Source organism: Loxodonta africana, chromosome 2 (genome assembly GCF_030014295.1).
Source record: "Loxodonta africana isolate mLoxAfr1 chromosome 2, mLoxAfr1.hap2, whole genome shotgun sequence".
Taxonomy (NCBI): Eukaryota; Metazoa; Chordata; class Mammalia; order Proboscidea; family Elephantidae; genus Loxodonta; species Loxodonta africana.
The window spans coordinates 42,384,432-42,411,177 of NC_087343.1; the positions used below are offsets into that span (position 1 = coordinate 42,384,432).

The following is a 26,746-nucleotide window of genomic DNA, read 5'->3' on the forward strand; positions in this document are numbered from 1 at the left end:
CCGACCTTTCAGTTAGCGACCGAGCTATATGTATAAAAACCGTATTATCAGTTTATGGTCCAGCCTATTTTCATTGTAAATGTGAGTGTGTTCTATTAAAATACAAAGGTGGAACAAAACATTTATGTAAATACTAAAATTTAGTTTCATTGTGTTAATTTAGTTGACATTTTCCTTTATCTTCAGATTTAAAAATTTTTTTTTCTTACCTTTTATTAATAGGTAGTATAGATCAATCAGTGTTAAAAGAATTACCCCCTGAACTCCTGGCAGAAATTGAATCCACTATGCCACTTTGTGAACGTGTGAAAATGAACAAGCGCAAGCGTAGCACAGTTAATGAGAAGCCAAAATATGCCGAAATCAGTTCAGATGAAGATAATGATAGTGATGAAGCTTTTGAATGTAAGTATCGTATATAACTTTATTATTATTTTTGAATTTAAAAAGCAAATTGGTATGTTTGTTTCATTCATAATTTTGGGGTTAGCAAGAGTACAATGACCTTAATTCTTAATAATACGATATAGCAAGTTTTTTTCTTTATAATTTAGAACTGTGTAAAAAATGAGATCAGTCGGCACCAAGAAAAAATTTAAATGAGGTAACATAGGTATGTGTCTTATGCACTTAGCAAATGTTTATTGAGCTCCTGCTGTATGCTAGGTACTGAGAATAAAAATACTATTAAGATGTGGCCCCTGTCTTCAAAGAGCCTCCAGTCTAATGGGGGAAATATATAAAGAAACAATTGTAATATAATGTGAAAAGTACAATGATAACAGTAAATCCAGGGCGCCGTGGGAGCACATTGAATTGGCTTCAAGATATACTGGGGTTCAGGGAAGGCTTACTGGAAGAGGTGACACTTGAGTTGAGTCTTAAAGGACACGTAGGAGATAACCAGGTGAAGAAATACTTAAAACCATCCTATCACTAAATTATGAATGAATTAGCCACATTGCAAATTATCTGTGTGGTTTGGACCTGGCTTCTCCTTTTGCCCAGCTGTGTCCTGGAATTCCTCCCTTGTTTCACTGTTTTCCAGAGCTGGCTTCTTCACTACACAGCTACCTCTCTACAACACTGTGATCACCTGTCTTTGCACTAGACTTGCTATACCTCGCCTGTCTTCCTACTGGTCCACTGAAAAAGTTCTTCTCTTTTATCCCTATCTTCCTTCTTCTGGAGCAAGAGAATTGAGCCTAGCCAAGAGGGGTCAGCAACCTTGTTTGACTTAAACGGCATTCAGTGGAAACAGACTATGGGAGATCTTCACTGGTGTGCCAACTGACTTAGTCGTTATGACTAAAAGAAGTGGGAAGACCACCAGTGTGTTCTACCTTTTTCACCTAGTGTCCATAGATTGAGGTGTGACAAGCAAGGGCAGGAAGGATAGATGCATGCTGTCATTTTTAAATGTATATTGCTGTTGGAAGCCTTTCACCTTCTCTAAGTTTTTAATCACTGTTTATTTATTCTAATCTTTTTAAACTTGTGCATTCAAGCTGTGAGCAGTGGACTATGAATACTGAACAAATCTGAACAAAGTTTTAAAATGCAATAAAATATTCAGTAAAATTAATTTGACATTTAATTATGTATCATTGTTATAATTTCTGTTTAATTATCATGAGATGTACTTACGCACAGTATATTTTACGGCTAAAGTTAATACTTTTATTACAACCAACCATTTTGGTCATATGGGAACTTGGGTAGCTCTGGAACGGGAGAGTAGAAAAGAGATTTGCTGGCCCAGAAACTTACTCCCCTTTATATCCATGCCTCTCTTTCATTCTGCCTCCCTCCTCCTAACGTCCAGTTCTAGATGGTACAGCTGAGAAGGAGTCGTCCTTAACTGCAGTTTGACTTGAAATCACATGTCTACTCCAGTTGATTGATAGTGGCTATATGGATTGCTAAGTTGATGAGCGTTTTGAAGCTACTTCACAGTTAGTAGAAAGAATAGCATAATCAGAAATGTCCACTAAGAGTAAAATAGGGGGAGTAGAGCCACCCGTGATGACTAATGTTTATCAACATTGCAGGCACTGTTCTTTCTCTTTCTTCCTATTGTGAGAGAGATACTATCTCACCTTACAGGAGCACATAGCTTCATCTTAAAGCTATGTATTCCCTTATATTTATGCCCAAGCATGCCTCTCTCCTACTTCTTCTGGGTTAATAGGGGAAATGGAGAAAGAACCTGTGCTTCAACTCCTGCTAGCAAAAACGGAAGTTTCCCTGGGTTTTTAAAGAGACCTCAGAGTAGCTTCCTGTTTTTCCTGGTTTATTTCTATACAAGTAATTATAGAAAAATCAGCCCTGGCCACTGATTTGAGTGATGAAAAAGTCCAATTGGTAGTTGACATAAACAATCAAATTGTCACTGTACCACAACAACCACAGTGGTAGTGAAAAGCTAGTATAATGCAAAATGTAGTATTATGAGAATGTAAGGAGCAAGAATTATGGTGCTTTGAGAGACACAGACTTTTTGAAACGAAAGAAGTTTAGTCAAATTGGTTTCCTAAAATCTAAAACTAAGGAGACAGTTTTGTTGAAGGATAGGGGAAGGATTAAGGGGTAACTTTGAAATTTGGGCCACATAGATTTGGATAGCCATAGCACAAATAGAAGGTCACTAGGTTTCTGGGGAAGAGGAATATAAAGGAAGATAAACTAAAGAGAGGTATAGGTGAAATTGGAAAGGGAGCATGGAGAACAACCAAGTCATATTTTATATACCTCTCTATTGAGCCCCTACCCCTCCTACTTATTCCAGGGTAATGAGGGAAATGGAGAAAGAACAAGCTAGACAGAATGAGTTGAGATACTGATGATGATATTGTGACACACACTGTATCATAGAAGTCTTTTTAAAATTGCCACCCATTTTTATTCAAATCACCTAAAGTTTAATGAATGTGAAATGAAAGTTTCCGAAGTCTATAAACAATTACTACCAATATAGCATATTTGTATGTAATTGCTAACAACTATAAGATTTTCAGGCATTTTTCTACTCATAGAATTGAATGCTTGAAATGGTTTTTAAAAAGCTTTTAGTGAGTAATGCTATATATAAATAATCTTTTTCTCTGTGATATACACACACACACACACACATACATATATATCAACCAAACCAAAACCTAGTTGCTGTCCAAGTCAGTTCCAACTCATAGCAACTGCTTGTGTGCAGAGTAAAACTACAGTCCGTAGGGTTTTCATGGCTGTGACCTTTCGGAAGCAGAATCTCCAGGCCTGTCTTCTGAGACACCTCTGAGTGGGTTAGGACCACCAACTTTTCAGCTCACAGTCGAGTGTTTAACCATTCATGCCACCCAGGGACTACTAGCTCAAAGGCTGGTGGTTCACAGCCATCCAGAGGTGCCTCAGAAGACAGGCCTAGCGATCTGCTTCTGAAAGATCACAGCCTTGGAAACCCTATGAGAGTAAATTTGTGTATTGCCCATAGTTAGGAATTCAGGATAGAGGCCAGCCTCAAGGAAGCAAGGGAATCACATTTAGATCCACAGACTAGAAACTATCTCATTGTCAGCAACAAATAAGTGATCACTACACAACCAGAGTATGATTCCAGGGTAGAACATATCAGTCCTTTACCCTGGTTTTACCTTGGTGGTGTTACACTCTAGAGCAGGTATGGTAAATATTTGTCACTTGTACTGTCCTCCAGCTCTTACTGCAGACATCTGTAATCAGTCTTTCTTGTTGAACTATGATGCTTTCCCAGGCCTCAGAATTCTTCTGAACATAGCACTCTAGGCAGCTGTTACCAGTTGATCAGAGTTGATTTGTCAGATGAAATCTGTTTGCCAGGCCTGCCTGAAGGCTCCTGTCAGTACTGATGATTATAGCAAAATGCTTAGACCTCTGGAAGAATGGGGGAAGGATTGAAGGTAACATGCATACCTATGCTTATATAACGTAGGTAAGCTTAAAAGCTTTTGTCCTTGGATTTAAGCAAACCTAGAGTCACTATGAGTCAGAATCGACTCAATGGCAGTGGGTTTTATTGTTGGAGAACTGAATCCAGTATATAAATATTTATGACCATACGCATTTATTCTGTCTCTGTAGGCCTACGGTGTTAGGTCATCAGAGTCTATGGAATTTATAGCAAAGTTGTGGGTTTAATTTAACTGTTATTTGATGGTATACATGGCTACCCGTATTCCGTAATACTTTGAAATTGACCGAACCCTGTCCCTACCAATAACCCAAATGCTTTAATGTGCTGCTTTTTTTCATCCAAATCCTAAAGAAATGTTGTTTAAAAACCTTAATTAATCCTGAAGTTCAGGTATAATCTTCACTGACTCATTGAATATCCTTTATTGAAATGAGCACTGTGATTTTAATTCCCAGAACTTTCCTGTCTGTATTTATTATTAGCAGCATTCATGTAAAATCTTTAAATCCAGATAGATCATGGTAAAATTAATAATGCCTTTTCTATACCATAATTTAATCTTCTAGATAGAATGACTCAGAGTTTACTAGACCCACAGAATGATTTCTCCCCCATGTGGTTCATTTGTAAAGTACAAGTTTTAATAATCTCTTTAAATGAGGTAAAATTATTTGTCATGGGGATTTGCTTCTAGCCTCTAGGAAACGTCATAAAAAAGATGATGATAAAGCTTGGGAGTATGAAGAGCGTGACAGAAGAAGCTCTGGGGATCATAGGAGAAGTGGCCACTCTCATGAAGGAAGAAGGAGTTCAGGTGGTGGTCGTTACAGAAACCGAAGTCCATCGGATTCTGACATGGAAGATTATTCTCCTCCTCCCAGCCTTAGTGAGGGTAATTCATCAGTGTGAACAGATTTCTTACATAAACTGACTTAAATTTAGGGCTTTAATCTTGAAGAATGTATCTTTTATGAATTACAACTCCTAATTTTAATTAATACAGAAGTATATATTTAGTTTGGATTTGCAGTGATTATTGTTTAATTCTTTAAGTAATGTTCAGAAAGAAAATTAAAACAAAAATGGAAATTTTGTAAGTTGTTCTGCATTGCAATATCTCTTTGTGTTCATTTTAGTCGCTAGAAAAATGAAGAAAAAAGAAAAACAGAAGAAAAGGAAAGCTTATGAACCAAAACTAACACCTGAAGGTAACTTTTTAGTTCACTTAGTCTTTATTCATAGTCTTCAGTTTATGTAGTCTACTTTGAATGTGGATATAATGAGTATTTTTTCCCTGTTGCAGAAATGATGGATTCTTCAACTTTTAAGAGATTCACAGCCTCAATAGAGAATATTTTGGATAATTTGGAAGATATGGATTTTACTGCATTTGGTAAAATCAATTTAAAATATATTTACCCTTACTGTGTGTCCAGATTTCTGCCAGTTCCGGGGAATACAGAGACATAGTCTATGCAATTAAGAAACTTGAAATCTAGTCATAGAGTCAAATCTAGTCCATGTTATCAAGAAATTGAAAACTTCAGTACAAACATCAAGTGCTAAATTCATCAAGTATTGAGTTGTTGTCTTAAGAATTCTGAGAGTCAAGCTATCACAGTAAAAAAAAAAAAAAAAAATAGGTTAGAGTAATTAAGGAAATTTTTATGCAGGTGAGTGTTGAGTAGGCCTTACAAAAGAAGGGTACTAATACGAGCAAAGATACAGAAATAGGAATCCATCCATTTACTCTAATGGCCAATATCTATTGAATACTTATTATTTGCCATGAGTTTGGTAAATGCTAGAGATGTAAAGATAAATAAGTCCCCAGCCCCTGGCTTTAATAATGCAAAATCTAATACAGAAAATAAAATCGTAAACCAGTTATAGTACAGAATTAATGTTATATTCATATAATATTATATAATTCATATAATATTCATATAATACTTTTACAATAATATATAAAGATTACATCTATAAATATAAAAATGTTTATAACAAGGTGCTTGCAGTGTTTACAGCTACCTTCAGCAATCTTATGCCACTTTCAGGTGGTACAAACACCTAGTGCCTGATAAGATACAAAAGTCATATGGCATACATTAATTCTGATATGAATAGTCCATGTATTTAGTAATGCCTTAGAAGGTATATTGTCCTTTATTTTAAAAGTATTTATGTGTTTTGTAAGAGTGACTTGGCTAAGTGTTATTAATGTTTTCATCACTTCTAAAATATTCCAATTCTGGGCTGAGAATTTTGTCGTTTAGGGTCCCAAGAAAAAGACAGATGGCCATCTCAGATTAGGATAATTTGAAGAGGTTTATTTAAGAGATTAATTACAAAGATGGGGTCAGAATAGTGCCAGAACCCAGGACTAACAACCATGGAACTGTAACCACCCCTACATCCAAAGGAACAAGGGTAAACAGAAGTCACCAGAACTCAGCTGGAGAAAGAGAGTGGTGAAGTAGACTGCCTTGAAAGAAGCAGTAATCTTTTGGTTAGCTAGCCAGCCTGAGGAGACCTTGCAAGGAAGGAGTCAGGGATATAAATACCCTGACCTCACTCTCCTTCTCTTTGATCTTCTGACAGGGCACCCCACTGGCTGAACCCAAACAGAAGCCAGAGGGCATGGGAGACTGTTGATGTAGTCCACACAGGTCAGCCTCCTGGGGCAGAGAGCATGGTTGAGAAGGGTCAATAGTATATCTAAAGTAGTAAAGAGAAGCTATCTATTGCGTCTTCCCATCCTAGTCAGAACTCTAACTTTAATCCCTGTCCTCTTTCATTCAGGGTTTGTTTGAGGTTTACAGAGGCCTCTTATATTGTTGTTTGTTTAGCTTGTTCATACCTGTTTGTGTCCACAAATTTTATTAAAAAGCTAAACTTAACCATTTTGAGCTGTTTCATTTACCTAAACTGTACTTTTTTTGGTTTGATTTTGTTTCTCAGGTGATGATGATGAAATTCCTCAGGAGCTGCTCTTAGGAAAACACCAGCTTAATGAACTCGGCAGTGAATCCGCTAAAATTAAAGCAATGGGTATAATGGATAAGGTATCTGACTAAAGTAAAATTTATAGATTTACTTAATATCTAATATTTGAAATTAGTTGAAAGTTGTGGGTAAATTATAAAGTTTACATAAGTAAATAATAATGAGAAGAAAATTCATGGTTGCCATCTTAGAGTCTAACTGAATTATTTCTTTTTTTAAAAAAATAGATACTTTGGATAAAAGTAATATTCTGCTGCAAATTATTATAAAGAAAATCGTATTACTGTGTAGAAAAAGGCATGGGCCTAGATTTTTCACTCTTGGTTTTTTTAATTTTCTCAAACATTTACTTAAATGTAGAAATACATTAAAATTTTCTTTGACATTTGCTTTAGTCATTTAGAGTCATGGAAGTGTAAAGCTGCAGCTTTACCACTTTACTTCCGGTACTGTAAAATGTTACAACTTTTTTAGGGCATAGCCTCACTGCCGCGGTCTTCATGATAACTTTTGCAAGTTGTCTTTATTATGAGCTCCCTGTTGCTTAAAAGTAGTCTGATTGCACCTGTGGAATAGCAGAATATTTTGTCATTCATTGGTAATAACTTGAACAGTAGTGGCAGCATCAAAAGGTAGTTTCCCATAATCTTTATCAGCCGTTATGCACCCCCTAAATTACTATATGATTGCCAAAAAAACAATTTCAAGACAAATCCCCTTCCTTCTTCTTCCAACTAGGGTCCCTCTTGTATAGAATTATCTACGAAATCTTAATTTCCTGGTCTATAAAGTAGAGACAATGATTTGTTTTTCAGGAATAGTAAAAGAGTTAATAAAATATTATGTTTACCTGTGGAATTGATTCTCAACAAGACTGTTTAATCCTTTTCGACTTCACAGTTTCAAAATAGACTGGGAAATATTTTCATGTTTTTACAAAGTTAGAATACAGTCAGTTATTCATTGTTTATTTGTTTATATATTGCCTGTATTCCTAGTAATAAATGTGCAGTAAACTTGATTATTAAATATATGTGGATATTCCATGTGGTCACCCAAGAATTAATGTGCTGTTGGTTCATGTTGATATTCCTATGTGCAGTTAACAGAAATGCTGATTTATTTTATGCATAGGGATATAGCATCAGTTTTCTGAGATGCTCGGAAACCTTGGTGGCGTAATGGTTAAGTGCTATGGCTGCAAACCAAAAGGTTGGCAGTTCAGACCCACCAGGCACTCCTTGGAAACTCTATGGCGCAGTTCTACTCTGTCCTGTAGGGCTGCAATGAGTCAGAATCGACTAAATGGCAATAGGTTTGGTTTGGTTTAAGGAGCCCTGGCGGCGTAGTGGTTAAGAGCTTAGGCTGCTAACCGAAAGGTTGGCCGTTCCAATTCACCAAGTGCTCCTTGGAAACCCTATGAGGCAGGTTCTACTCTATCGTATAGGGTTGCTATGAGTCGGAATCAGCTCGATGGCAACAGGTTTAATGCCAATCTTATTTATTTCATAAGTTTTCTAATTACATGTAGTTAATATTTCAGAAGGCTAATTTGCTGAGTATTTTCAAAGGGTAGAAGTTTTGTCAAAAGTCTCAGTAGTTTTAGTCTATTATGAAATTATCTAAAGCAGTATTTGGGGGAACTGGTGTATGTATTCCACTGTGAGCAATCAAACTGGACTAAACGGTTACTTTACTGGACCTCTCGTTTGACTTTTCTCTCTGAGTTGGTTGAGTGTCCTAGCTGTATGCTATAGGAGTCCAAAAGGAAAACTATTCAGTTAAGAGAATATGAGTAGTTGCTTCCTGACAGATACTCAAAATGGACTACTAGTTGTTTTAATAGCAAAAGAGTCCTTTGTAAGAAATGAAAAAGAGGAGACATTCATAAGAAAAGAGATTTCTACATAAATAAAACCAACACTCATAACTTTCAAAATTCACAATTTCATGATTCTTCTGTTCAGAGTACTATCTTAGATTTTAAGATACCTGCTGTGCTGTAGAAACCATATTACAAATAAATCAACAGATGAAATCTTTAATATGTGTGTGTTCATATGCATGTTCAGTGTCACTGCCAGAATTGCAGATGGCCAGGCATGAGAACAGACTCAGTCTTACCTAGTTACGTGGTAAGAGTTGAGCTACTAACAAGCATAATGTGCCCATTCTGTATTTGCTCTGCTGTCTTTCAGAAATAAAGTAGAGATAACGATTGGTTCTTCAAGAATAGTAAAAGAGTTAATAAAATATTATGTTTAGCTATGGAATTCCTTCTAAAAAATTTAAGACTGTTTAATTCTTTTCAACTTTACAATTTTAAAGTAGACTGGAAAATATTTGAGTACAGAATATAAGTAGGGAAGTTTTCTTTTCCCACTCTTTAAGTGGGCGGTAATGTTATATATTCCAAAGGAATAACTTTTACAGAATATTTCTTAAATAATTACATCCCTTTCATTTCTCCTTTTATCAGTGATTGATAAAAAAAAAATTGTTGCCATTTTAGCTTTCAACTGACAAAACTGTGAAAGTCCTAAATATCTTGGAGAAGAATATTCAAGATGGGTCAAAGCTTTCTACTTTGTTAAATCATGTAAGTTTAAAAATCCATATTGTCGATTTTACCCTTTAATATTACTAAGGTTTTTTTTTTTTTTTCATTGAGAACTTTATCAGGAAAATTCTAGATTTCATTAATTTGAGCTTGTTATCACCAATTATATTCATTTCATACAGGTTAGTAATTCCTTTTCCTGGCCTTCCCTGGAGAAATTAGTAGTTAGAAACCTTATGCTGATTTCCTAATTAATCCTAAAACATTAATCCTTATATGCCATCCTTATACCTAGCTTAAAGAGTTGTTGGAAAGATTAAGTGAATTAATTCATGTAAAGTGGTTAGAAGAGTGTCAGACACATTGTAAGCTTTCAGTAAATGTTAACTACAGCTGTTATTATATTTTACTATGCTTACATTGAAAGCAGTAGCAACATGGTTATAATGTTTTATGAACTAGTTAAATTGCCTAAGATCTGCTATCCTAGCATTGTATCAGTCTATTTAAATCCTGTGTGCATTCAGATTGACCTGATATCACTATCTTTAATCAATACAAATATTAATATTTATGGGCATTTAGTATAAGAGGTAAGAATTTGAAGAAGTTTTGCGTTAATGAGTTTTCTTTATTTTTAAAAACCTGATTATAAAAAAATTATAGAAGTAATATATTCTAGAAAATTTTCACAAAATAAAAAACAAAAAAATCCATATTCTCATCCACCAACAATTACTATTAACTGTTTTTATATATATACTTTCATTCCGTAATATACATAAGGAGCCCTGGTGGCATAGTGGTTAAGTGCTTAGCTGTTAACCGAAAGGTCAACAGTTTGAACCCACCAGCCACTCCACCGAATGTGGCAGTCTGCTTCCATAAAGATACAAACTTAGAAACTTCATGGGGCAGTTCTACTCTGTTCTATACATAATGCATATATTTAGTACATACACTGGATTTTATTTTCTCATGAGAGAAAGTTCTTGATGTTTGCAAAAGCCACAGGATATCTAACTGATCCATGTAGAATAAAATACATCGAAAAATAATCTCAGGTGATGATGGTGGTGGTTAGGTGCCATCAAATCGGCTCTGACTCATAGCAACCTGTGTAACAGAACAAAACATTCCCTGGTCCTACACCATCTTCATTGGTTTTAACTGGCTAATTTTTGAAAGTAGATCATCAGACTTTTCTTTCTAGTCTGTCTTAGTCTGGAAGGTCTGCTGAAACCTTTCTACTGTGGTGACCCTGCTGGTATTTGAAGCACTGGTAGCATAGCTTCCAGCATCGTAGCAACAAACAAGTCACCACAGTACAACAAACTGACAGACTGATGGTAGTAGTCTCAGGTGGTAGTTCCATGGATTATTTAATATATCCATATTTTTCTAATGCACTCCTTTTTAAATTAGATTTTTAATGATAGAAACAAAGGGCTTAGAGAAGCCTGTAGTAACAGTCTACTCCATCTTTAGCCAGCACATTTTACTTGAAACACTTTGGCAAGAAATTGTGATAAACATCATCAAGAATCTAGTCTAGCATGCTAGCTGACTTGGTCTTAATGAAATTATTTTCATTCCTGAAAACCTTAACACTATTTAATGTGTTGTAGGTAGCTTTAACGTTTGGCATGATTCATGGGCCTCCTTAACTGACTCTTTCCAGACAGCAATTTTAATATCAAAGACAAGCTACTTTATCTTTAAAATTTTTTAAGTAGGCATGTAAGCAGTAAAATTAAAGGAAAATAAAGAGTTGGGGGAAAAAATAATCAAGTTTTTAGGCATTGCTGATTAGAAAGCCCCTCTCTGCTTTCCATATATTGTGCTTTTATTTGCCAGCCGGAATATACTTTACCCGTGTATAAGTATTTGTATAATATAAAGTGATACTTCGTAGCTAAAGATGTGATGGGAGGATTTTCATTTTCGAAGTAAGATTAAAAGCGTTTCTTCTCAATTGTAATGTCAAGTTGCTGGTGTGTAAATTAAAATGCAGTCTTCCGTCAGTTGCTGAATATTACCATTTTAGAAAACAAATTATGTTTTCAGTAGTCTATGTAATAATCACTTTTTAGTCTGTTTGAAATATATAGTGAAGTTGTAATGATTGAATCAATAACCTTTTTATATTTCCAAATAAAGACTCTTTTGGTGTTTTAATTTTTACTTTGGTCTCACAACAGCAAGCAGAATTTATAGTTTTTTTTGACTGTCATAATGTTTATACCCAAAACACAAGATTACTTATGTGTAATCTTAAGTTAAATTCTTAGACTTGGATAAAGTAGACAGATGATAAAAGTGACTATTACTTTGTCTCTGGAGTGTCATCTAGTGGTAAAAATAGTAAGTAGAGTATTATCATGTTTGAAAACATTGAAACAAAAATTTACTTAAATTCAGTATTTGTGCTTCATTCCTAAGATTCTTTAAAGAACATGCACTTCAAGATTCTCAGCATGTTTTTCACCTGTAAAAGTCAAATATATCATAATTTATTTCATTTCATAACATGTATGTTCCCAGTTCATTAACAATGTACTGTTTTATAGAATAACGATACAGAAGAAGAAGAAAGATTATGGAGAGACCTTATTATGGAGAGAGTTACAAAATCAGCTGATGCTTGTCTAACAACTATCAACATCATGACATCTCCTAACATGCCAAAAGCTGTATATATTGAGGATGTGATCGAAAGAGTTATACAGTACACTAAATTTCATTTGCAGAATACACTTTATCCTCAGTATGATCCTGTTTACAGATTAGATCCTCATGGAGGTTAGTTTGCCCTTTTATGCTTATAGTTGAGTCTAATATCAAAATTGTCTACTGGTCAGGGAAAATCCCAGTAATATTAACCTCTGGTTCCATTTACTACTCCCCCAGCTTCTACCAAAAATAGTAGTTATCTGCAAAATGGATTGATTTGAGATATATAATATACTTCCTTTTACTCTTAACCTTTGTAAATGAGCAATGAAATAGGTAACGTGTACTTTTGGAGAGAGGAAAGACATAGTTTTATGAATAGTCTACATTTGATTGCCTCTTGTTTAATAATTGCAAGTTAATTTAGACTTTATTCTACTTGCAATGGAAAACAATAGAAATAAAGATAAAGTAATATTTTTAGACACAAGGATTTAATAGATAACTGAATTGTACCATAAATTATCAGTTATAAGAATGTTTACTTTCTGATTAAATATCCTGAAGAATAATTTTCTCTTTCAATAAATAGCCAAATTTATTTGTCAGGTTGTATTTATATGTAACCAAAAAAAGTATGTTCTCTTAATGCAGAAAACAGTTTTATTCCTGTTGATTCAAAATTGCTTGTTTTGAAATTTTTCATTCTAGGAGGCTTATTAAGTTCAAAGGCAAAACGGGCCAAATGTTCTACCCATAAGCAGAGAGTAATAGTAATGCTTTATAACAAAGTTTGTGATATTGTTAGCAGCTTATCAGAATTGCTAGAGATACAGCTTCTTACGGACACAACAATTCTTCAGGTGAGTTTTTCTGAAGCATTTCTGTATATTTTTAGACCAAATGATTTAAGAGTACAGAGTCTGATTATACCAATATTGCACAATAATTTTTCAATTCAGAGTATGACCTGTCTAAATTAAAGAAATAAAAGTTCAAGGAATTTTTAAAAGGATACATTTTGAGCAGAAGACAGGTTAATGTAGTGTAAATTTCAAATTCTGAATTCTTTCGAAGATAAGTTACCATTTCCTTTACAATATGTGGGGATATTTTTATCCAAGATAGCAGTATGTTTTTTGTTTCTTTATATTCCTATGATATTCATCCACCCAAATGGTGGAGATTAGAGAAATGGCAGCTGTGAAGGAAGGTACCTGATGTGTGTGTTAAGGTGCTTAAGGATGAAGGAGAACAGAGAAAGGACTAGATGCTAATTAGGCGAGGGAAAAGAAAATGCCCTCTCAGTGCTTTCCAGTAAATGTATGGATTTAATAAGGTAGGTTACTGAAATCAACTAAAGACATGTACTAACTGGTATTTTTTGCAGGTATCATCGATGGGAATAACACCATTTTTTGTGGAAAATGTCAGTGAACTACAATTGTGTGCCATTAAGCTAGTGACTGCAGTAAGTGTAATTTTTATCAATTCATATTTTTAGGTTATTCTCAAAGTAAAATAGTATTTATTATTGTTGTTAGTTACCCTAGAGTCATTTCTGACTAACGGTGACCGCCACATGTGCAGAGTAGAACTGTTCCATAGGGCTTTCAGGGCTGTAACCTTTGAGAAGCAGATCCCCAGGCCTGTCTTCTGAGGTGCCTCTGGATGGGTTCAGCCTGCCAACCTTTCAGCCAGAAGTTGATCACCACCCACCCAAGAACCAAAATAATGTTAACATTATTTAATCGTAACTACCACAAATGTGCAGATTCAAGTTTTGCAGTAGATTCATTTCAACATAACAGCTGTTATAGTGTGTCTTAGATGTTAGAAATTGAGGACTAATTTTTCTGTTTTATGAATTTTGGGGGGTTATTCTGTTTTTGTACAATTTTAAACATTTCTAATTATTAAAAAAATTTTCAGTTAATAATTCCTTGACATTTTCAGTAAAGCTATAATGATTCAAAACCATTTAAATCTTGTCTTACTTTCCATGCCCAAGAACTATCATATGCCTGTAAAAGAAACTAATAAGCTCTTTGACTTCTAAAAGAATGTTATAATTTGTAATAGAAAAATTGAGCAGATTATCTTAATTCATTACCGTTGAAGATGTTAAAAACATTTTCATTCTAAATGGCAGATAATATCTTTTATCACGTGGTATAGTACTAAGACTAATATGTCATTTTTATTTTGGTTTTAATTCTAATAAACTTAATTTGGAATTTTATTATTATTAAACAGGTATTCTCAAGATATGAAAAACATAGGCAGTTAATTTTGGAAGAAATTTTTACTTCACTTGCAAGATTACCAACCAGCAAGAGGAGTTTAAGGAACTTCAGGTAACTAATTGTCGCAGAGGTCAGGCATACAGAAAAATTCCATTATATTGTAACCATCATACATTTATTCTTCACCATTTTTCTGTCATCTATGTTTTAATGAACATGTAAAGGAGAAGCAGTTCAGTTAAAACAACATGAAAAATAGCTTTGATGCATGAAATAATATGGTATATTTAGGGGACTTGAAGTTCAGAGATTCTCAAGGTCTCATAAAGACCTATGACAGGATTTTTTAATCTCAGTACTATTGACATTTTGGGCCTGTGCATTGTAAGTTGGTTAGCAGCATCCCTGACCTCTACCCACTAGATGCCACTAGAAACCCTCCTCGTCTAAGTTGTAGCAACCAAAATTATCTCCAGACACTGACAAATGTCTCCTGTGGGCAAAATGATCCCCAGTTTTAGAATCATAGGTCTGTTGGAAGAGCAATTGGAAATATTGGTTCAAAAGAGAGGCAGTTCAAAGAGGACTTTACAAGGCATACTGAGGAACTTGAACTTTTTCTTTTAGACGTGGGAAACCATCAAATAGTACTTTAAAAAGAGAGCTGAAATGTTACTATAACAGCAGTGTAGAGAATAGACATAGGGATTAAATATACTTAAATCATTAAGCACACCTAAATGAATAATTTCTTTTATAAGGATCAGCACAAACCTGGTTCCTATGAGGTGGAGGTTAAAGATATCCCAAATGTCTAACTTTTCCAAGCTGCTGTACCACTCCATCATCTCTTAACACCATCTATTCCCTTTCTTCTCAGTACTCTCCCTCCCATTTTTGCATTCCCTAATTCACTGCAGCATCTCACAGAACTCACGAACCATATAAAGGAAATGGCTCACGTGGCTGTGGAGGCTGAGAAGTCTCAGATTCATGGGTCTGGTATAGGCTTCTCCCAGCCTACATGGCTGCAGGGGCTTATGATCCCAAACCAGCAGTTCAGACCACAGGCTATTGGCTCATAAGCCTGCAGAAGCTGGCAAATCAGGTTACACGATAGGCTACCAGCTATAGGGGGCTGTGGAGGTTGGTGAATCCCAGAATCAGCAGGTCAGACAGCAAGCCTCTGGGGAGGTCATTGGATCACAAACTAGATGCAGGATCCAGATGCAGAGAGAAAAAACCTTGCCAGGACACACACATATATCTTAACATGCAGCCCACACCCTAGGAAAGGGTATAATTTAGTAAGGGTGGGGCTTGAGTCACGCACTCCTGCCAGGCCATGACCCAAGACACACCTCACACCAATCCTACCTCATCAACATGTAGAGGTCAGGATCCACAGCACATAAAATGGAGAACACCCACACAATGCTGGGATTCATGGCCTAGCCAAGTTGACATAACCATCACAGGTCCATATACCATATGTGCATAGTCCCACTCAGTCATTGTGTGTGAGTCACAAAGATCATGGCTAGAAGGGCCATATTAAGTAATTCATTGCACCGTAACACCATGAATAAGGAATGTTATTAACTGCTTTGATCAGCCTTATCTTTTTTGTCATTATGATTTGGTATCATTATCCTAATAATCGTAATATCTAAGTGATTAAATGTGTTGACTTGCTGTCATATAAGGTTATTTTTAGATTGCTTTGAAGATTCTCTTTAAAATAATTATTTTTATCTTAATCATTTTTGAACTAACTAAACATCTATTGTCTATTAAACCTTAAGAAAAACTATCAACATGTAAAAGAATTAAGCTCCTTTAAAAAAAAAAAAATCTGTAGAACAAAAGACTTAGAAATTGATTTTTCATAATCTATGCAAATGACCTCATACTCTCGCATTGATGATGAAGAGCTGATGTATAGCAGATTTTAATTTAAAAAATGAATATCAAAATGCATGGGCTTTTGAAAATTTTGAAGACTTTTACCACTTTTTAAATCATTTTGAGAAGGTTCCTCCCCCCCCCATTATAAATTTTTGACCTACCATGTATATAAAATGTAGATTTGTCTTAAATACTACATTTTTTTCTTTGTTGTAGTTCTCGGAGTATGCATAGGTGTTTACCAAGTTTTTTCTAATTTATTAAAATTAAACATGAGGACGCCATTGTAAACACTCATAATGCCTGGAAATATTAAGAAAGCACCTGAAATTTTCAGATGATAGATGACATGTATCCTCATATTCTGTGTGATTTAATTTTTTTTCTTCTCCATAAAAGGTTAAATAGTAGTGATATGGATGGAGAACCTATGTATATTCAGATGGTTACAGCACTGGTTTTACAGCTTATTCAGTGCGTAGTGCACTTACCATCATCAGAGAAGGACTCTAATTCAGAAGAGGACTCAAACAAAAAAGTAAGGAATCTTTTAAAGGTTTTGTAACTTTGTACTTTTATGGAAGGAAGCACCTGTAGTCTCTGTCATTCTTAAAAAACTGAAGTTCTTAATTACAGGTTCTTGGCTGGGCTTTAGGGTCTTCATAAGGGCACAAGATTAGATTTTAGGAGGCAGGCCACTTGAATCTTTCTCCATTTGTTTTGCAGCTGTAAAATAGGGATGATAATACCTGAAATGCATACCATATCAGGTTGTAAGTCTCAAATGAGATATTGAATGTGAAAATGAGTATTATATATTAATAACTAACATATAATTAACTTAGAATTCATGTCAAAAATGAGCGTATGCCCTAAGATTTGCTTTTGGTTTTGTAGCTTTTATCCATCGAAGTTTATAATGTTTCCAAGTTCTATAGTTTTACCTCAACAGAAGTTCAGGAGAAATGGGAGTAATTTTCTTTCTTTATCTATTCACTCTGTTCTATTATAGGTAGATATTGTATATTTATGTGTATATATTACAATCTTTCTATTTACTAATAAAAAACAAAGCAAGTAGATATTACCAGAAAGGCTGAGATCCCCTTTGTTTCTTCCCCTCTCAGTCCTGTTGTTCTGTCTCCAATCTTTCCTCCTTCTCATTGGTTGGCAACCAGTATCATGAGTATGTTTATCTCCTTCCCTTTACTTATTTATCTGCATAAATTTGATGTAGAATTTTTTTAGTTTATGTAAATGATACTATGGTGACATATTTACAGCTAATTTTTTCACTCAACATTGCTTTGAATGTACATAAATCATACCATATTCTTTTTTTCTTCAGTTAAGCATGTTATGTAACTGTTTCTCAACTTAAAGCAAAAGTTTCTATAGGTATATACCTAGAGGTAGGATCATTATATCATAGTTTACATGCATTTTAACCTTACTGGAAGTTGTCAGTTTTCTCACCAAACTGGTGTTCCAGTTTACATTCATACTATTTGATTTTTCCTAGATTGGTCAGTATGAAATACTATCATGTTTTATTTTGTATTATCCTGGTACTACTGAGCTTTGAGCCCCTTGCCCTGTTTATTTGCCTTTTGGGTTTCCACAACTATGAATTGCCTGTGTATATCCTGGGTTTTAAATTTCTAATGAAGGAGTTGAATTTTCTTTTGTATTAGAGTGTTTCATAAACTTTGAACTTGGAATTTTTTCTAAATTTTTCTTTTTGTATTTTTAATTGATTTCTTCTTGTTCTGACTTGCATTGTGAAAAGCAACTATTGGCATTACATGTGTTACCTGCATTTGTTACTCTTTTGTTGTTGTTAGCTGCCCCTCACTCAAGGCTACCCCGTGTGTTACAGAGTAGACCTTCTCCATAAGGTTTTGTTGACTGTAAATCTTTATGGAAATTGATCGTCAGGCCTTTTCTTCTGCAGAGCAGGTGGATGGATTCAAACCGCCAGCCTTTAGGTTAATAGGCAGTCACAAACCACTTGCACCACCACCCTGGCTCATCTGTCACTCGTCTATTTTAATAAATTAAAATGAACTCTACTAATATTTTCATTTGATTGGTTTTGTAAAGGACTGAAATACGTTTAGTATGCTAATTGTTATTGCAGCTTATCTCTTAATGTATAAAAAAATAGTTTAAAGATTTCAGTATTTAAACCTATTATCCCTACTCAGTAATAACATGGGAAGGTAACTGAACTAACATGCTTGTTGATTATTTCTTCCTTTACTGTATAAATTCATTTTTCTCACCCTAGGTTGATCAGGATGTTGTTATTACCAACTCTTATGAAACAGCCATGCGAACAGCCCAGAACTTCCTCTCCATCTTCCTTAAAAAGTGAGTAAAATTAATATAAATCTGTTTGTATTTTCTACAGTATAGCAAATAGTTCATTTATTTTAAGAAAAAGAATAAGCCAGATTCTGTCATAACTTAAACCTTGTATAAGTCAGTTAGTCTCCCTGGCCCTTGGCTTCCTGATCTTTAAAATGAGTCAGAGTTTTAAAAATCTAAAAATGTGTGGAATTATTTACATGTTGGTTAAAAGAACTAGATTGAAATTCTGTAGTTTTTTCTTCAGTAAATTCTGGGGCATTCTACTTAAATAGGAAAACTTGTTGGAATGAGGTTACTTAGCCTTCATAAGAATTTGTGGTAATCTTATAGAGAGAAACACAGTGGTCATTTTTTAAAAAGGGTATTAGTCAATAAATGAATTTCCTGTAGTGAGGGAAAAACTGAAAAATAGATTCATTTTAAACTATGTTTTATTTAATGGACCTTATTACTAGATAAGGAGCCCTGGTGGTGGAATGATTAAAGCACTTGGCTGCTAACTGAAAGGTCAGTGGTTTGAACCCACCAGCCACTCCACAGGAGGAAGACATGGCAGTCTGCTACCGTAAGATTTACAGCCTTGGAAACCCTATGGGGCAGCTCTACTCTGTCCTGTAGGGTCGCTGTGAGTCAGAATGGACTCGACGGCAATGGGTTTTTTGGATTCCTAGATACAGGAAAGAAAAAACTTAGTAACAAAATTTTATTCATGTTGGGGACATGTCACCTAGATTCACAGCCTTCTTACTATTTATCTTTGAACAGATGTGGTAGTAAGCAAGGTGAAGAAGATTACAGACCACTGTTTGAAAATTTTGTTCAAGACCTTCTTTCAACAGTCAATAAGCCTGAGTGGCCAGCTGCTGAACTCCTCCTTAGTTTGTTAGGGAGACTGTTGGTAAGAGTATAGCATTTAAAGATTATTAGATTGCTAGAAGACAACATAATGAGGATGTACTCTGATTCACAGATGATGAAATTCTTTAAAAATGTGTAAGGAAATACGACCGTTGCATCTTTCTTTTTGCATGTGCTTAACTGTACACATTATCATCGGTACCTTGTGGAAAACTTACAAGTGTTGTGACTGATACTTCATTTCATTATATAAGAAAAGAAAGCAGTACTTTAAAAAATTTTGTTTGTTGTTTTTAATTTGGAAGGGGTGTTGTTGGTAGTTAAAAATATCTTTTAATACCGAGTGAGATCTTATTGTAGTTACTCATTTCAAAGCATGAAACCGATTAATGTAAACTATTTGTCCTCTTTAAGAATATTTCAAAGAACATGGCACTTTTTTAGTCCATCATGTAATGCAGTGGGAAAACACACACAAAAAAGAAAAAAGTTGTTGTGGTGTCTCCATTTATTTTTAAACTATACTTGGATTTGTGCAATGCAAATTGTTACAAGGCCTTTGGGACCTAACTTTTGTGAACTGGAACATATATTACTATTCTGACACCAAGTTAACGTTTCATAGGCTCAGAATTCCAGTCTAAGAAATTCTTAGTCATATCTCATTTTTAAAAAATAAAAACAATTCAATGTACATTTAAAAAATTGGCTGTGTTCTTAAGGGGGCTTATTCTATTTAAAAAAATTTTTTAGCCAAATGAAAATGCTCAGATTCCTGAAACGCTAAAAGAACATCACCGGAAGTATGTGTATATTTAAATTTCCAATAATGTAACATAGATTTGAAATTTATTTGATAAATTGCTATTAAAGATAATATTGTTACAAACGTTTTAATTTAAATGGAAAACTATTTTGATGTTTAGGTTCATCAGTTCAGCAACAAGTCAACAGAGATGGCTTTAAGAGTGGCGTCTCTGGATTACCTTGGAACTGTTGCTGCACGACTGAGGAAAGATGCCGTTACAAGCAAAATGGATCAAGGATCTATAGAACGAATTTTAAAACAGGTATTCAGATAAAAAATTAAAATTATAGAGAAAATAACAAGTACTTTCTTTAGGTATTATTACGTTATTGTTGCATTTTACTTTGTAGATTCAAAATAACATCAATACTTCTAAATCGAGCTGTTATTTTTCAAAGCCCCAAAGAGAAAGATAAGAGTTAAGGGTGAACTATAAAGTCTGAGAGGAATTTTTAAATGGTTTATATAAATCCTTAGTTTACTTTCTCTTTGTGAACTGCTGTTGTGAATGCATAATGTTATTTTGTATTTGGGTTAACGTAAATTTTATTTAAATCTTTAGTTTATTAAAGTCATGATTTAGCATGCCCAGTCAGATTGTTCTGTACGTTTGAATGTTGTGTATTTTCTTACATTGGGTAGGGGTGAAGATGGCTTTTTTTTTTTTTTCTCTTTCCCTCAATTAATTATATTGGAAAGTTATTATCTTGGAAAAAGTGTTTCATTGGTTCATTTATTATTGTTTTTTGTCAAAAAAAGATGAGGTATTAACAATGTGAAAAGTTACTTAAGAAAATTGTTGGGAAATGATCTCTAACCCCACTGTATACAATTCCTATTTTCATTTCCTTTCTACTCTTTTTAGTTCATTACCATAACCATGTCGGCCATTAGAATTGCCTCTAATTTTTTTTACTATAATTTATTTATATAGCGTTTTTTTCTTTCTTTTGCTTTATTTCCTTAGAATAATTTCTCAGTAGTATGATTCTCTGGGTCAAAGGTCATATACCTTTTTATTTTGAAATAATTTCAAACTTACGGAAAAATTACAAGAATAGGACAAAGAACCCCCATAAATCCTTCACCCAAGTTTCTCAGTTGTTGCCAGTTTACATTTGCATCATCATTCTCTTTATATATGGGTGTATGTTTGTATGTATTTGCATGTACATGTATATTAAATTTTTTTTTTCCTCTCTCTGAACCATTTAAGGTTAAGTTGTAGACATGACACATTCCATTACCTCTGAATATTTTAGTGCATTTGTTCTTAAAGTGTGATTCCCTGGACAAGCAGTACCAACATTGACATCACCTGGGAACTTGTTAGAAATGCAAATTCTCAGGACCCTCCCCAGACCTACTGAATCGTAAACTCTGGGGGTAGGGTTCAGCAGTCTGTTTTAACAAGCCTGCCAGGTGGTTCTAATGAATGCTGAAGTTTGAGAACCATTGCTTAGTGTATATTTTCTATAAACAAGAGTGCTCACCTGTGTATCTATAGGACAACTCAAAATCAAGAAATTACCCTGAACATAGTATTACCACGTAATATACAAGGCGTTGGTAATCAGTGTTAGAATTTTCGCCTTCCGTATGGGAGACCCAGGTTCGATTTCAGGCCCGTGCACCTCCTGCACAGCTAACACTCATCCGTCAGTGGAGACTTGGCATGTTGCTGTGATGCTGAATAGGTTTCAGTGGAGCTTCCAGACTAAGAAGGATTCAAAAGAAACACCTGGTGGTCTACTTCCAAAAATCAGCCAGTGAAAACTGTATGGATTACAATAGTTCAATCAACAGCTGCTCATGGGGGTGGCACAGGACTAGGCAGTATTTAGTTTCATGGGGCATGGATTCACCAAAAGCCAGGAGCTGACTTGATGGCAGCTAACAACAACAACCGTCTAACATAATACTGTCATTTGAGTTCTATTTAATAGGTTGTAATCTGTTGCTGTAATTATTTTAATGCTCAAATTGTTAGATTTGATCAGTGAGAAGTCCTTCAGGCTAACTTTGTGTCCTTTTTGATATGTCCCTATCCTTCTTTATGGACTTTCTTACTTTCTGGCACAACAAGATGTTTGAAGCTAATCTTTTACTTTGCTTGTTCCAACCCTGGAATCAGCCATTTCTACAAGGGTTTCTGGTTCCTTTTAATGGAGAATGAAATTTAGAAACCAAAATCTAGGAGGTGCTAGATGACTTTCAGTGTTTTTTAGAGATAAATAAATGATATTTCCCTTCCAGAATGTTCTTTTTAAATAGTATCTCAAAGAAACCTATAATACTTGTTAATAAAGATAGTAACTGTATTCTGCCTACCACAGGAAACGTTTAGAGTTCTTTTTGTTTTGTTTTGTTTTCCAAATAGACAACATAGTGCTGTTTTTATGAGCTCTTTTAAAAGAAAGGTGACATGTAGTTCATAAAACTAAAAGCTAACCTTGGCTACAGTGTATGGTTTTTCCTTATAATTTCTGTATTTACATTTTCCTCCTTTTTTTAAATCAGTTATTTTCTTCAGATTTTTGTATACAATTAAGTGATTTATTAAAGCACGCTAGTAATATCTCTTTTTCATTCTTACTTGGTTTATGTTAACAGGTGTCAGGAGGAGAAGATGAAATCCAACAATTGCAAAAAGCATTGCTTGACTACCTGGATGAAAACACTGAGACTGATCCTTCACTGGTGGTAAGAGTGTCGTCTTTTTTTAATTGAGATATCACATGTTCTGTTCAAATTGATTCTAGTAGACAATTGGAAGATGGCTTGAAGAGGAAGAACAAACTTGTTTAGAATATTGATTTTTTTATTAAGATAAGAAAAGGAATACATAATGGTAATCTAAACGAAAAGAATGGTTGTGTATTGATTGTGTGACATTGTCCTTAGTTAAGTAGCTGATAATAGTATTCTGTACTTAGCACAATTGTGTTTATCCAATTAGTATCTTTTGACATCATTAATATTAGTAAGGAGATGAAGTAATATTATGTCTTCTATACTCCAAATTTTCTAATTTTCTTAAATCTCTTTCTCTGATAGAAGTTGTTTAAAATAACCCTTAGTATTTATATTCCTAATTGTAAGCCCTCTAACAATGGGTTGAAAGTTTCATTACTGATTTCCTCAAACTCAAGCCAATCTAATTTCTTTCCAGTTTTCTCGTAAATTCTATATAGCCCAGTGGTTCCGTGACACAACTTTGGAAACAGAAAAAGCAATGAAATCACAAAAAGATGAAGAATCCTCTGAAGGGACACATCACTCAAAGGAAGTTGAGACAACTGGTCAAATCATGCATCGAGCTGAAAATCGGAAAAAGTTTCTTAGAAGCATTATTAAAACCACACCTTCTCAGTTCAGCACATTAAAGTAAGATCCAGAGAGGAATAGTATTACTTTTTTTAAATTTATTTATTTGATACCTATTTACTTAATTTACAGAAATAAATAAAAATTTAATGACTTTTTGTTGCAGGATGAACTCTGATACTGTGGACTATGATGATGCTTGCCTGATTGTTCGATACTTGGCCTCTATGAGGCCGTTTGCCCAGAGCTTTGATATTTATTTGACACAGGTAAACTGGACCAGAGGTCCTTAAAAACTGATTTTTCTGGTTCTGGGTGCTTGTGGGGAAGTACGCAATACCTATTCAGTGTTGAGCTCAGATATTTAAAAGGTCATGGAAGTAGCACATGTTTTCATATTCCAGTTAAGTTGATTCTGACTCATAGCAATCCTATAGGACAGAGTAGAACTGCCGCATAGGATTTCCAAGGCTGTAATTTTTACAGAAGCAGGTTGCCACATCTTTTTCCCGTGGAGTGGCTAGTGGGTTAGAACCATTGACCTTTCGAAAGTGACTTAATCACTATACCACCAGGGCTCCGTTTTCATATTCCAGATTTGTTGAAATGTATTTATTCTGAGTGCCTTTTACAGTCTTGTTTTACAGGTAGATGGATATATGTCCGTATGAGTACACACACATTGTATAGAGTGAATGATGTTATTAAAAAAAAAAATCATTCAGTTGCCAATTTATGATTTAAATGATACTAAATATTCCCAATTCAAGTTACACAAAGGTTTTAGTGGTGCTATATGTCCTTGCAAATGAAGAATAGCAATAAAAACCGGATTTAATTGAGAATGCCAGGATAAAGGAAAGGCTCCAAAATATAGAATGCCTTACTGACCACGTTTTGGGTTGGAAGAAAACAAATCACCTACTCATTTATATAAAAATTAAAAGTTGGTAAATAATAGATTTCTTTTCACTTTTGCATGTTTTGATGCTGTCTTTTGTTAAATTTATGCATTCTAAAATTTATGAAAGTGTCATTGTTTGCTTGGCAGATCCTACGAGTTCTTGGTGAAAATGCAATTGCCGTTCGAACAAAAGCCATGAAGTGTTTATCTGAGGTTGTTGCTGTAGACCCCAGTATTCTCGCAAGGGTAAAGAGAACACAAATGATTCTTTTTATTTGAATTTTCTATTCCAATTAAAATGTAAGCTCTACTTAGGATAAATAATTATATTTTCTACATTTTTCTTCAGCTTGATATGCAGCGAGGAGTTCATGGACGATTAATGGATAACTCCACTAGTGTACGAGAAGCAGCAGTAGAATTACTAGGTCGATTTGTCCTTTGTCGACCTCAGCTTGCTGAACAGTATTATGATATGCTGATTGAAAGAATATTGGTATGTTTGTTTTGTCATTTTTATAATGATTCATGATTATAATTTTGCTTTCCTAGTATCACATCTTGTTTTCAGATGCTAAGCTAGAAAAGTAAATATATCAATTAAATACTCATATTGCCTGAACTATGAACTAAAGAACAATGTATTTTTAGGAGGAGGACTGCTTAAGATCACAAAACAAATCATTAATGATAATTGGATTCCTTTTTTTCAGTTAATGTTGCCTTTTGTTTATGTCAATTTATAGTGAATAAATGCTAGGAATTAGATGGCCAACAGTTAAATACTTGTGGTCTAGAATACACGTGTATGTATGTATATATAATATATAAACAGGAAAAGTTGTTTCAGTGAGAACTAAATATAGAATTTTCATATCTGACAATTTTGGATCCTTTATATATCTGCATGTATCCTTAAAGCTAGAGTTGTATTGGCTGTATTATGAAAAGCTCAGAATCTGCCAATTTAACCAGAAAATTATCTGAATCTTAAGAGTAAATTTAAGAAATACAGTCCTGAAGTACTCTTTTTTGCATGTGTATCATAGAATTCTCTGACCTGCAAGCATTTTTCAGGAAATAAAAGGAAGCTCTAGTAACTAGGAAATATCTACGGAATCTCCGTACTACCCACGACATCTTCTATAACTAAACATGGATGTATTAGTGAACAAGATTAGATATCCCCACAAGCACCTGTTGTTGTTGTCGTTAGGTGCCATCAAATTGATTCCAATTCACAGTGACCCCTATGTACGACAGAACAAACACCGCCCAGTGTTGCACCATCTTCAGAATCGTTGCTATGTTTGAGTCTATTGTTGCAGCCACTGTGTCAATCCATATTGTTGAAGGTCTTCCTCTTTTTCGCTGACCCTCTACTTTACCAATCTTGATGTTCTTCTCCAGGGACTGGTCCCTCCTGATAACACGTCCATAGTACAAGAGGCAAAGTCTCACCATCCTCACTTCTAAGGAGCATTCTAGCCGTACTTCTTCCAAGACAGATTTGTTCATTCTTCTGGCAGTCAATAGTATATTCAGTATTCTTCACCAATACCATAATTCAAAGGCATCAACTTTTCTTTAGTTTTCATTATTCATTGTCCAGTTTTTACATGCATATTAGGTGATTGAAAATACCATGGCTTGGGTCACGCGCACCCCAATCCTCAAAGTGACATCTTTGCTTTTTAACACTTTAAAGAGGTCTTTTGCAGCAGACTTGCCCCATTGCAATACATCGTTTGATTTCTTAACTGCTGCTTGCGTGAATGTTGATTGTGTACCCAAGTAAAATGAAATCCTCAACAACTTTAATATTTCACTGTTTATCATGATGTTGCTTATTGGTCCAGTTGCAAGAGTTGATTATATACCTTTAGTGTAGCATCAGAGTATTATATGACACAGAGTTAAATAGACAATTTTTAGCTTTTACTAAGCATAAGATTTTGGTTGAAACAAAGAATTTAAAGAAAAGGTAGAAGGATTTTTTTCCCTTATGCTTCAGTCTTTCTAAGTGTAAAGGAGGAAATCAAGGGGTTTCCCAAATATCTAATGGACTCTGACAGTGTCTGCCCTAGCAGATATTCTAAAACTTTCTCATAGTTGCTAGACTGCGTAATAATTTTGCCAG

At 34.5% G+C, this 26,746-nt stretch overlaps 1 protein-coding gene across 11 annotated transcripts in view; it reads left to right on the top strand.

Moving 5' to 3' along the window:
• The window catches only part of NIPBL (NIPBL cohesin loading factor), a 237,367-nt gene that overhangs the window by 144,958 nt on the left and 65,663 nt on the right, over positions 1–26,746 (top strand). For 10 of the 11 annotated variants that reach the window (XM_064271355.1, XM_003407996.4, XM_064271348.1 and 7 more), the window contains 19 exons: positions 223–405; positions 4,638–4,835; positions 5,080–5,151; positions 5,247–5,336; positions 6,905–7,008; positions 9,462–9,548; positions 12,080–12,311; positions 12,894–13,045; positions 13,573–13,653; positions 14,439–14,539; positions 16,736–16,874; positions 18,627–18,709; positions 19,475–19,607; positions 20,494–20,637; positions 22,989–23,078; positions 23,548–23,762; positions 23,869–23,971; positions 24,754–24,852; positions 24,956–25,102. In XM_064271355.1, coding sequence (XP_064127425.1) covers positions 223–405; positions 4,638–4,835; positions 5,080–5,151; positions 5,247–5,336; positions 6,905–7,008; positions 9,462–9,548; positions 12,080–12,311; positions 12,894–13,045; positions 13,573–13,653; positions 14,439–14,539; positions 16,736–16,874; positions 18,627–18,709; positions 19,475–19,607; positions 20,494–20,637; positions 22,989–23,078; positions 23,548–23,762; positions 23,869–23,971; positions 24,754–24,852; positions 24,956–25,102 — 2,453 coding nt within the window. The remainder of the gene's footprint in view (positions 1–222; positions 406–4,637; positions 4,836–5,079; positions 5,152–5,246; positions 5,337–6,904; positions 7,009–9,461; positions 9,549–12,079; positions 12,312–12,893; positions 13,046–13,572; positions 13,654–14,438; positions 14,540–16,735; positions 16,875–18,626; positions 18,710–19,474; positions 19,608–20,493; positions 20,638–22,988; positions 23,079–23,547; positions 23,763–23,868; positions 23,972–24,753; positions 24,853–24,955; positions 25,103–26,746) is intronic. The other variant, XM_064271367.1, reaches the window with a different exon arrangement.